The sequence below is a fragment of the Anomaloglossus baeobatrachus genome, chromosome 5 (genome assembly GCF_048569485.1).
Source record: "Anomaloglossus baeobatrachus isolate aAnoBae1 chromosome 5, aAnoBae1.hap1, whole genome shotgun sequence".
NCBI classification, from domain to species: domain Eukaryota; kingdom Metazoa; phylum Chordata; class Amphibia; order Anura; family Aromobatidae; genus Anomaloglossus; species Anomaloglossus baeobatrachus.
Window position 1 is genome coordinate 75775339 of NC_134357.1, and position 13102 is coordinate 75788440.

At 45.0% G+C, this 13102-nt stretch overlaps 1 protein-coding gene across 2 annotated transcripts in view; it reads left to right on the forward strand.

Moving 5' to 3' along the window:
* The window catches only part of SUFU (SUFU negative regulator of hedgehog signaling), a 157132-nt gene that overhangs the window by 8329 nt on the left and 135701 nt on the right, over positions 1-13102 (forward strand). For both annotated transcript variants that reach the window (XM_075348600.1, XM_075348601.1), the window contains exon 2: positions 3260-3394. In XM_075348600.1, the coding sequence (XP_075204715.1) occupies positions 3260-3394 (135 nt within the window). The remainder of the gene's footprint in view (positions 1-3259; positions 3395-13102) is intronic.

Below are 13102 nucleotides of genomic sequence, written 5' to 3' on the forward strand. Positions count from 1 at the left end.
CATCTCAAACGACATCGCTGTAACGTCACCGGTTTTGTGACGTAATAGCGACCTCCCCAGCGACATTGCAGTGTGATCACATCAGCGACCCGGCCCCTGCTGTGAAGTTGTAATCGTTACAAATCGTTCAGGACCATTCCTAGGTCCTTTGTTTCCCGCTGTGCAGCATGCATCGCTGGAAAGTTTCAGTGTGTGAAAGACTTTGCAGCGACTTTGTTAGCAACTTCCCTTTCAAAAGGCTGCTTATCAACGTCCCCAACAACCAGCTAGGTCGCTCTGCAGGTCCGGATCGCTGTTGCGTTGTTGGCCAGGTTTGCCTGTTTGACAGCTCACCAGAGACTTAGCAGAGACTTAGGGAGGTCGCTGTTACGTCACAAAAATGGGTGACGTTACAGCGATGTCCTTTGCGATGTTGCAGTGTGTAAACCCAGCTTATGGCCCTCGCTCATTAGCATACGGTAAAAGATCTTTAGAAATACATTTTCTAAAGATCTCTTTATCTATGCTAGTGTATACAGGGACGGTTAGGCAGGGATTAGCAATATGTACACAGAAATGCTCAAGGTTCAGGGTGCATATTAGATCTGACAGGTTCCCTTTAAGCCCTTTTTACCATAAGACTGGCTATAAGTTACATTAATGTGCAACAGTTGTTCAAATATCTTGAAATTTTTGGCACATACTCCAATCTACAACTGGTGTACATTTGTGATTCTAATACAAGGGCGACTAAAAGATGTGTTAAATTTACTACGGGGCACGCTCCTCTTAATAAACTTGATGCATATATATATGTATGTGTGTATGTATGTATGTGTGTGTGTGTATATATATATATATATATATATATATATATATATATATATATATATATATATATTATACACACGCAGATCCTGGAGCAAGACACGAGTATAACATGCCAGTATTGTGAATTTTCCACTGTTTTGCTCTAAAACGCTGCAAGGAGCCTCTGAAGCATTACAGGTAAAAATAAGTTCTTAAATCCTGACATCTCGTCTTGTTAAAGGAAATCTGTCAACAGGTTTTCTGCTACCTCATCTGAGCAGCATGATGTGGGCAGAGAGACGCTGAATCCAATGATGTATGACTTATTTTACTGGGTGCAGCGGTTCTGATGGTATTTTTAAATTTAGGCCGGGGCCACACAGGGCACTAGTGCGATCCTCACATGACACTCGGCTCACATTGGCAGTACAGCAGAGCCGAGTGTCATGCTGCTATCCCTGCGACTGAGGTCCGACTGTGCGAGCAGACCTCAGCTGCGGGGGGCGGGCCAGCACTGAGGAGGGGTGGGAGGGATTTCTCTCCCTCTCTCCTCCGTAGCCGGCTATTGCCATTCTCGCCCTGCACGCACTATACACCGGTGTAATGCGAGTGCAGTGCGATTTTTCTCTCGCCCCATACACTTGAATGGGTGCGAGAGAAAAGAGTCTCGCATTACATTCGCAGCATGCTGTGATTGTTTTTTCGGTCCGATTAGGCCTTGTACGCACTTGCCGATTTGCCGCAGATTTGCTGCATGTTTCGCTGCAGAAAATGTTCATAACATCTCTGCAGTGATTCACCAGCAAATCCTATGGGGAAAAAAAAAAAGCTGTGTGCACTAGGCGGATTTTGACAGCTGCATGTTTTGCTGCGGGAGTCCTGCAGCAAAAACAATTGCATGTCAATTCTTTTCCACAGGTAGCTGCGGGACTGGCTACTGGAGTAATCTCCAGTAATACCAGACCTGGCCGCGGTTACCTGCTCTGAACTCCGGAGCTGTCAACTGCGCTCTGGAGTGCAGCGTACACTAAACTGCGAGCGCCGAGTGATTGATTTCCCGGCGATTGAAGTTTAGTTCAGGCCGGGCTGATCTCCGGAGCTCCGGTGACAGCTGTAGAGAGGCCGGGCTGCACTCCGGAGCTGTCACCTGAGCTCCGGAGATCAGCCCGGCCTGAACTAAACTTCAATCGCCGGGAAATCAATCACTCGGCGCTCGCAGTTTAGTCCAGGCTGCACTCCGGAGCTCAGGTGAGAGCTCCGGAGTTCAGTGCAGGTAACCGTGGCCAGGCCTGGTATTACTGGAGATTCCTCCAGTAGTCAGTCCGACGCTGGCTGCAGCATTTCCGCACCAAATCCACAGCAAAATGCAACAAACCAGATGCGGATTTTGGTGCGGTATTTTCCCGCAGGTGCGGAAAACTTACTGAGCCTCCGGAATTTTCGTAAGAAAATTCCTTTTTCTAGTGCGCACAGGGCCTTAGGCTATGTGTCCACGGTAGAATGTTGCTGCGGATTTTTCTGCATGAAAATCCGCGACTTTCCCGGTAAATCCGCACCTTTTCAAAGGTGCGGATTTGCCGCAAATTTACCGCAAAATTGCCGCGGATTTTGGTGCGGATTTTTTTTTCTCCCCAATTCTATAGCCAAAATCCGGATCAAAATCCGCAACAATAATTGACATGTTGCAGATTTTTCCGGATCAAAATCCGCGGCAAATCCGCCGCGGAAAAATCCGCAGCATGGACACAGCATTTCCAAAATGCCATTGAAATGGCTTGGAAGTGCCGCTGCTGCAGATTTTCGGAAAATCCGCGGCTTTTCCGCGAGAAATCCGCGGCAAAATCCGCGCATTTTCCGCAGCGTGGACACATAGCCTTAGGGTTGAGAAAATAATCGCTCGTGTGCGCTGACACACAGGCTAATATCGGTCCAAGTGGAATGCGATGTTTTATCGCACTTCACTCGCACCGTTTTTCTCGCCATTTGGCTTAGGCCTTCGCCATGTAGCAGAGATCAGAAAGTGAATCGTGCCCATACCAGGCTCTCTATGTACAAAGTGTATAGACAGCTGCTAATCAGAGGGGGAGGGTGCATAGTTGGATTTGTGTAGTCCAGGCAATGAAAATCCCAGGTGATCAAACCTTCATTATAAGTAAATGGCACACAGGGTAATAAATGACACATCATTGAACTGTGTGTCAGCCTCTATCTCCTGCTGTCTTCAGATTACATAGCAGAAACCTGCTGACAGATTCCATTTAAATTAATTATAAAATCAGAATATCCAGTTGTCAGATCTGAGCTGCCAGCCTCATATATGCAATGAATCGGGTTGGAAGACCCTGCAGTTGGGCATCTTGTTCTGGTTTAACCACCAACAATGCTTTACGGCCACAGAAAACAAGTCTGTTTTTTTTTTTTAACTTCAGGATTATCAAAGTGACTTTTTTTTTTTGTGTCAATTTTGCAGGTTGGGTGGACCTGATCCACTGGACTATGTGAGCATGTACCGTAATCTGGGCAATCCCACACTTGATGTTCCTGAGCATTGGCATTATGTCAGTTTTGGACTAAGCGATTTGTATGGAGACAACAGAGTACATGAGTAAGTTATACATGTCACTAATAGATTTTTCCTTTTTTTTTTTTTTCCTAGCATACTATAGAAGAACTACAAAAAAATAAAGTGTGTGTGTCCGAGGGAACGTCATAGACTGTGTTTTGATGGGAAAATTTAACCCCACGCTTTACAGTTACTCTCAAAAATCCTGCCTCAATTAAACTGAATGGAGCTGGGAGCTACAGGCTATTAATAGCAACTGTCAGTGGTTGCTATAGGAGCAAAATAAACTGTTAGTATAAGAAGCTTATGTGTGAAGTAATATGATGTCGTTGGAGAGATGGATAGAGTATAACAGCAGTAACCTGCAACCAGGTAGATAATGCCCAATAGTCCAATATATACAAGATAATAGCAGGGACTAAAACTTAACTTTTAATAATCCAGATAAAAATTGTCAATATTACAAAAGTGCAGTAAAATTCAGGGCTGTGGAGTCGGAGTCGGAGTCGTGGAGTCGGAGTCGGAGCTCATTTTGGTGGAGTCGGAGTCGGTATAAAATGCACCGACTCCGACTCCTAAAATATATAATAAATTGGGGACACTAGTGCAATGCAGAATGTGCTGAATATTTTACTAAATAATAACATTTAGTATAATGCTTATATTTAAGTGATAAATTTATTGTAGTACAATGTGAACATCAGACATTTAATTGTTTTTATGATACAATAATCAAGATAATTGGATAGAACATAAAATATTTATTGGAATACAACTTTAGAACACAAAAAACTAATAAATTGTAAATATGTTATATATATATATATATATATATATAGTGTATATACACACACAAGATATATATGTAATCTACTGTATATTACATAGTGTATTACATATTTACAATTTATTACAGTTTTTTGTGTTCTAAAGTTGTATTCCAATAAATATATTTTATGTTCTATCCAAATATATTGATTATTGTATCATAAAAATTATTAAATGTCTGATGTTCACATACACACATTCATGTACTACAATAAATTTTTCACCTAACTATAAGCAATATATGTAGGAGTCGGAGTCGGAGTCGGAGTCGGAGTCGGAGTCGGAGTCGGAGTCGGAGTCGGAGTCGGAGTCGGAGTCGGAGTCGGAGTCGGAGTCGGAGTCGGAGTCGGAGTCGGAGTCGGAGTCGGAGTCGGAGTCGGAGCAAGAGAATTTGAGGAGTCTGAGTCGGAGTCGGAGTCGGAGCAAGAGAATTTGAGGAGTCTGAGTCGGAGTCGGAGTCGGAGCAAGAGAATTTGAGGAGTCTGAGTCGGAGTCGAAGGTTTGGCTTACCGACTCCACAGCCCTGGTAAAATTGCCAAATGGCTATAAATTGAAGTGGTCTCACCCAGACGTTCTCCAGGGACAAAAGGACACACCGATCCAGGGTTGATCAGAAGCGGAAAAAAACAGGGTAAAGCATTGGGAGATGGTAAGATATAAACCCTGTCGTGCCCTGTGCCAATGCTTCCGCCCTGACAAGGGCAGCGCCCAAGTGAGCTGTCTGCCCCACAAACCAAACAAAGAAGCGTTCTCCCAACGCGTTTCCCTCTAAGTGAGAAGAGTTCTTCAGGGGAGATTAAAGAACCAATTGAACAGCCTGCAGTGGCAGGGTTCAAGAAACTGATCAACCTGCAGTGGCAGGGATCAAAGATACAGGCTATGTGTCCAAGTATAAGGTGGTGCATGGACATTAATGCCTGAGATCGCTATATACCCATTTATTAATGATTATTACCTTCAGCTGTGCAGGGAAACCATCCTGCATAATACTCCGTTCGTGCTTACACTGCCGGCGTCTGAGATCACTTCCGGTCATGTGACCAGCAGACTCCTGCGCTCCAGTCTGGAACGCATGAGAAACCATTGGATGGGGGAAACATCAATCAATGAGGTCACATCCGGTTTAGCGATTACAATATTATAACCAACCAAAGCTTTCCCATCTCAACGCCCTGCACAGGGGGCATGTCGCCAACATACAGGGCAGACTCCCTGCATAATATTCAGTTCATGCTACAATTGCTGGCGTCGAACATCACATATAGTCATGTGACTAACAAACTTCCGCGCTCCAATGTGGAACGCATAGAAAATGATTGGATATGGGAGACGTCAATCAACAAGGTCATGTCCGGTTTGGCAGACCTCACTGTTATATATCACACAAGCTATCCCATCCAATCATCTTGCAATAGGGGTGTGTCGTCACAAATCATGTGACGTATGTTGTCCATATACAGTTAGTATCACCCTCAAATCGCAAATTAGTGCTAATAAGCAAAAACCTCTGATTTAATAAATGAATTTTGACTCAAATATATACAGGGCACTGATGACCAGCAGATGGAGAACCTGAGGTTATTCATGAACTTACTGACAGGGCGGAAGCATTGGCACAGGGCACGACAGGGTTTATATCTTACCATCTCCCAATGCTTTACCCTGGTTTTTTCCGCTTCTGATCAACCCTGTATCGGTGTGTCCTTTTGTCCCTGGAGAACGTCTGGGTGAGACCACTTCAATTTATAGCCATTTGGCAATTTTACTGCACTTTTGTAATATTGACAATTTTTATCTGGATTATTAAAAGTTAAGTTTTAGTCCCTGCTATTATCTTGTATATATTGGACTATTGGGCATTATCTACCTGGTTGCAGGTTACTGCTGTTATACTGTTTAATAGTGACTGGCATGGCTGGCTTCCTTTCTACAGGACCAGACACGGCTAGTTGGCTTACAGAGGCAAAAGATATATTCTCTGAAAAAGAATTTGTTCAAAAAAAGTATACTCCATCTTACACTGCTGCCTTTAAGGAGGTCACTAGGACCTATAAGGAACAGATTACTAGTTGGTGGGAGGTACAGAGCCTTGATAATTATATCGAAAGTAATATTGTTCCTAGGGGTTTACGCATCCCCCTCATACCTGCTGCTAGGTGTCGGACTCCTCAATTGATGACTGCCTGGGAGAAAGAGGCCACAGCTAGTTCTCTCAGGTTGATGAAAATCCTTCTTTTAGAAGAAAGGAATAACCTTGAGGCAATTAATAACAAACTCAAGGAACAGATTGAGGTCACGAAAACCTATCAAAACGAGAGTGATTTTTCGATTAAGGAGATTAGCTTGAAAAATTCTATCGAAAAATTTCAGTTTCATTTAAAAGAAAGGAAACATAAACAATTTAAACGTGACCTTCAAGATTTTAAAGATAATAAAGTATATCAATTTATTCCAACTGAGGGTCCTACATCTAGAGAGCGGGAGTCAGACCTATCCTCTACTGAGGCTGAACTCTCGGATACAGAGGGTAAGGGACTCCCCCCCCCCCCCCCCCCCCTTTCGCTTGCAACAAAGGGCTAGACGTAACCGGAGAGGACCACAGAGAACTGATCACTCAGGTTACCCACCGATACAGGCCAATAATCCTCCTTTCGCAACTACTCCCTGAGGAGTCGCAGGGGGAAGGACTAGGTATTCAAGTTATCAATTTATCTGACAGAGTCCTTAATCAGACAGAGATGGCGGTCCTTAGCAAAGGACTATCCTTTGTTCCTTCTAATGACTTTTCAGTGTTTGATTTTATTAAAGACCTAAACCTTTTCGCCCGCAAATTGCGCTGGAAGAAATTCTTTAGATTAAAGGATAATAAAATCTGTGCGGATCTAGACATACCTTTCGATATGATTGATGATGTGAGGCTGTTGGCTGGGTTGGATGAATCGGTTCCCTCTACCTCCGGTAAAGGCCCATTTACCACTTTGAAGAATCCGAGTACAAGAATGCCACCTAATTTTTCTGACGTCTCGGCTATTGACATCTTTTTGAATCAAGTGACGAGTGATGTTCTTGCTCTAAGTAAGATTGATCTGAATGGGACGGGTATGGCTCCCTATCGGACTGAGCAGAAGAACAACCTTTCTAAAATTGAGATGCGTGCACTGTGTAATTTGGAGAAAGACTCTACTATTACTGTTAAACCCTCAGACAAAGGGGGGAATACAGTTTTGTTGAACACAAATGATTATCGGGACATCTGCTTAAACATATTGCAAGATACTAGCACCTATTGTAAGGTCTCTGGCAATCCTCTTATTGTTGCCAAAAAAACATTGAAGGATATACTTAATAATGCTGAAATTCATGGCCTGATAAGCAAGGAAGAACTAGCCTTTTTGATACCTGAATTTCCATTGATGTCTACTTTTTATATACTTCCCAAAGTACATAAGGGGGTAAACCCCCTTAGGGGAAGACCTATTGTTTCTGGGGTAGATAACATCACACAGAACGCTGGGATTTACATAGATAAAATCCTTAACCCATTCGTTATCTCACTACCCTCTTATGTACGGGACAGTTTAGATTTCATCAGCAGAATTGAGGATGTGGTGGTGGGTCCCAATACATTTCTTGCCAGTATTGACGTGGAAACTTTATACTCTTCCATTCCACATCATTGGGGACTTAAGGCTGTTAAATTCTTCCTTGCTACCAGGGGGAAACATTTTGAGGCTCATAACAATCTGGTTATATCCTTGTTGGACTTTGTTTTGCACAATAATTTCTTTCTGTTTGATGGCTCCACCTACCACCAGCTCAGGGGCACGGCAATGGGGAGCCCTTGTGCTCCCTGCTACGCCAACTTGTTCCTGGGCTGGTGGGAGGATACCACTGTTTTTCAAGAGTCTATGACATCCTTCACGGATATGATTGACCTTTTGGGTCCGGTTCATAGACGATGTTTTTCTTCTGTGGAAGGGGTCCCGTGAATTGTTCATTGAATTCGTGGGGAGGTTAAATTCGAACCCCTTAGGATTGGTTTTCACCTATGTCATCGATCCTATTAGCCTGCCTTTTCTGGATTTAATGGTGACGATTGGTACAGAAGGTAGGCTAAGGACAACAATCTACAGGAAGCCTACTGCCACGAACTCGCTCCTCAGGTGGGAGAGTCACCATCCTCCTTCTCTCAAGCGGGGTATCCCTAAGGGACAATACCTCCGCTTGAGAAGAAATTGTTCTGACCAGAGCGAGTTTGTGGCGAGGGCTGTTGATTTGAGGTCTCGCTTTTTGAATAAGGGTTATCCAGATCACATCCTTAAAGAGGCCTTCAAATACTCATTGAACCAGGACCGGAATAAGTTACTGACTCCGAAGCGGAAGTGTGATGATGAAATGGGTGTCGTCAGACTTATTACGACCTATACCAAGGGTGCCTCTACTATTAGACAGATCTTGGATCGACATTGGGGGATCCTTGGTATGGATAAGGATGTTGCGGATTACATCAAACCACAGCCGAGTATCACCTTTCGAAAAAATCGGTCGTTAGGTGATCGTCTGACTCATAGCCATTTTGTCCCGCCCAGTGAGGGAACCACGTGGATCCCTAACAGACCACATGGTTGCTTCAAATGTGGCTCTTGTGTCGCCTGTAAAAATATTCAAACAGGCAAAAGGTACACCAGTACATCCACAGGTGAATCTCTGGACATTAGAGAATTCATGAATTGTAAAACAAAGGGTGTTGTGTATCTGGCTACCTGTCATTGCGGTGTACAATATGTCGGTAAGACGACACGTGAGCTCCGGAGACGGGTAGGGGAGCATATGGGGGACATTAGAAATGATCGCGATACCCCCATTGCACGGCACATGAATGTACGCCACAGTCAGAATAAGGAGGCCATTTCTTTCATGGGCATTCTGAGAGTGAAACAATCCCCCAGAGGTGGCAATCTCGATCGTGTCCTATTACAAAAAGAGGCGAGGATGATTTTTCGCCTCAAGACTTGCCACCCGGATGGCCTTAATGATCAGATCAATTATGGGTGCTTCATATAGTCCCTGTATCTATAGTAGCCAACTGTTGTGTTCTTGTCCTTTCCGAAGGGTAGTTTTAGGCCATTGACCAAGCTCTATATTTAGCCCTCTACTTGGCATCCACTTTATTATAGGTCTAATTGAGGTCCAGGTTGGGAATGTTATCAGACTCTTGGTGTCTTTAGAATAGTTAGATTCAAGATGGTCCGATTTGGGAAAGACATTGGTTTTTCTCCCCCTTTCCCCCCCCCCCCCTTTTTTGCAGTATGAGTTGTGGATCACTGATCATAGTTTCGCTATTCATATGTGTTGATACCCTTTAATTTAACCTTCTGGTCACCGTAGTTTTGGTCGTTCTTGCTAGTATCCTATATTTTAGTCTGTGATTTGATGAGCTGACGATCTAAATCTTTATATTAATCAGTAAGTTCATGAATAACCTCAGGTTCTCCATCTGCTGGTCATCAGTGCCCTGTATATATTTGAGTCATCATTCATTTATTAAATCAGAGGTTTTTGCTTATTAGCACTAATTTGCGATTTGAGGGTGATACTAACTGTATATGGACAACATACGTCACATGATTTGTGACGACACACCCCTATTGCAAGATGATTGGATGGGATAGCTTGTGTGATATATAACAGTGAGGTCTGCCAAACCGGACATGACCTTCTTGATTGACGTCTCCCATATCCAATCATTTTCTATGCGTTCCACATTGGAGCGCGGAAGTTGGTTAGTCACATGACTATAATGTGATGTTCGACGCCAGCAATTGTAGCATGAACTGAATATTATGCAGGGAGTCTGCCCTGTATGTTGGCGACATGCCCCCTGTGCAGGGCGTTGAGATGGGAAAGCTTTGGTTGGTTATAATATTGTAATCGCTAAACCGGATGTGACCTCATTGATTGATGTTTCCCCCATCCAATGGTTTCTCATGCGTTCCAGACTGGAGCGCAGGAGTCTGCTGGTCACATGACCGGAAGTGATCTCAGACGCCGGCAGTGTAAGCACGAACGGAGTATTATGCAGGATGGTTTCCCTGCACAGCTGAAGGTAATAATCATTAATAAATGGGTATATAGCGATCTCAGGCATTAATGTCCATGCACCACCTTATACTTGGCACATAGCCTGTATCTTTGATCCCTGCCACTGCAGGTTGATCAGTTTCTTGAACCCTGCCACTGCAGGCTGTTCAATTGGTTCTTTAATCTCCCCTGAAGAACTCTTCTCACTTAGAGGGAAACGCGTTGGGAGAACGCTTCTTTGTTTGGTTTGTGGGGCAGACAGCTCACTTGGGCGCTGCCCTTGTCAGGGCGGAAGCATTGGCACAGGGCACGACAGGGTTTATATCTTACCATCTCCCAATGCTTTACCCTGTTTTTTTCCGCTTCTGATCAACCCTGGATCGGTGTGTCCTTTTGTCCCTGGAGAACGTCTGGGTGAGACCACTTCAATTTATAGCCATTTGGCAATTTTACTGCACTTTTGTAATATTGACAATTTTTATCTGGATTATTAAAAGTTAAGTTTTAGTCCCTGCTATTATCTTGAGAGATGGATAGAGAGACAGAAAGAGACACAGACCGGGCAAAATAGACAGAGACTGGGAGAGAGACAGTTACTATCCTGGGCAACGCCGGGTGCTAGTATATAATATATCGTAGTCTTGCTATGCTTCCTGAGCAGGAGCAGATTACTTTTCTTGGAATGACAGGCTCAGGGAAGTGACACACGAGCAGAGCAGGTCAGACCTTCCTTGTGTTATATAGTCGTACGTTCATAAATGGGTTATCCCTGCAGGGCAAATCCATGGCCGAGCACCGCAGATCGCAGGCCTGTATGCAGACAACTCTACAATGAAAATTGAAGATGTCATAATGTAATCAACTGCAGAAAGAGAGCCAGTGTCTATGACGGACAGACATGGTTCCTCATTGCAGAGTGGTGTATACAGTTTAGGAAGTGCTTAACCCCTTCACGACCGCGGGCAGTAAAATTACGTCCTATTTTAACGTGACTTAACGACCAGGGACGTAATTTTACTGCCTAAAGTTCATTTGATTGCCGTGGCCATAGCAACTGCTTTCAAATGATGTCCCCTGCTGTTTCTTACAGCAGGGGACCTTTGCTTGACCCCAGGGGGGGTGGCATCGCCACCCCCCATAGGCGATCGATGTGATTGGCTGTTCAAATCTGAACCGCCAACCACATCGTTCGCACTAATTTCGGCAAAAATAATGCCCGAATTAGTGCGAGACTGTGAGATCCAGCTATGAGATGCCGTAGCAGCTACAGCAGATCATAGGTGGATCTCAAACATGTCGCCCCCAGCCCCTGCAGCACTGATTGGAGCGATCGTGCTATGACGCGCAATCGCTCCAATCAGTGTGCAGAGGGGCGGTCTGATATGCGGGTGGCCGCCCTCCCCAGGCCTGTCCTGGTCTGAGGACCCTCCACCAACATGTCTGCAGCGTGGAGTGGCTGGTACTTTGGTACCACGCCACCGCTGCTGCCGCCGCAGACGCCGCCTCTGCTGTCACCGCGCCTGCTCCAATGGTAAGTATTGCGCTCCGGCGATGGCCCCTGCGCGCTCCCGTGAAGGCCCCTGCCCGTTCCCCCCCCCCCCCCTGATCTGCCCCCCTATGGCCCGATCTGCCCCCCGGCATCCCGATCTGCTCCCCTATGGCCCGATCTGCCCCCCGGCATCCCGATCTGCTCCCCACACGATCTGCCTGCCTCCTCTGTCATCTCTATTCTGCTTCCAAGGTTCCTTCCTTCTGCCTTTGCTTCTCCGCCCCCTCTGCTCTCCCTCTGCCCCCCCCTCCCCATTTTTTCTTGTATCCTGTCCATTTTTACACCTCATCCGTCCATGCGTCCCGCCAAGCGATGATCAGGTAATGGATCTGCATCCGTGGTCAGTTTTTGGCGTGACTTTTTTCCGTATTCGTGACGCTTTTTGTATCGCGTCCGTCCGTGCGTCCTGCCAAGCGCTGATCAGGGATGCACATAACGGATCGGCATCCCTGCTCAATTTTTGGCGTGACCTTTTTTTTTTTTTTTTTCCGTATCCCCAACGCTTTTTGTATCTCATCCGACCGTGCTTCCTGCAGCGGCCGATCAGTGCACCGCGTCTGTGCGTTTGAAAAGTTAAATGGTGTTCCTTCTCTTCTGAGCCTCGCCGTGCGCCCAAACAATTACTTTCCACCACATATGAGGTATCTGCGTACTCAGGAAAAATTGCACAATATGTTTTATGGTACATTTTTTCCTGATACCGTTGTAAAAAAAAAAAGCTACCTGGTTGATACAAAAATTTTGTGGTTAGAAAAAAAAAAAAATAATTTTCACGGTTCAACGTTATCAACTTCTGTGGAGCCCCTGAGGGTACAAGGGGCTCACCAAACATCTAGATAAATTCCTTGTTGGTCTAGTTCCGAAATGGGGTAATTTGTGGGGGAGCTCCACTGTTTAGGCACCATAGGGGGTCTCCAAACGTGACATGGCGTCCGCTATTGATTCCAACCAATTTTGCTGTCAAATGGCGCTCCTTCTCTTCTGAGCCCCGCCATGCGCCCAAACAATTTACTTTCCACCACATATGAGGTATCTGCGTACTCAGGAGAAATTGCACAATACGTTTTATGGTGCATTTTTTCCTGATACCCTTGTGAAAAAAAGCTACCTGGTTCAAGTAACAGTTTTGTAATGAAAAAAAGAAAAATTGTATTCATGGCTCAACATTATCAACTTCTGTGGTGCCCCTTGGGGCTCGCTAAACATCTAGATAAACTCCTTGAGGGGTCTACTTTCCAAAATGGGGTCACTTGTGGGGGAGCTCCACTGTTTAGGCACCATAGGGGGTCTCT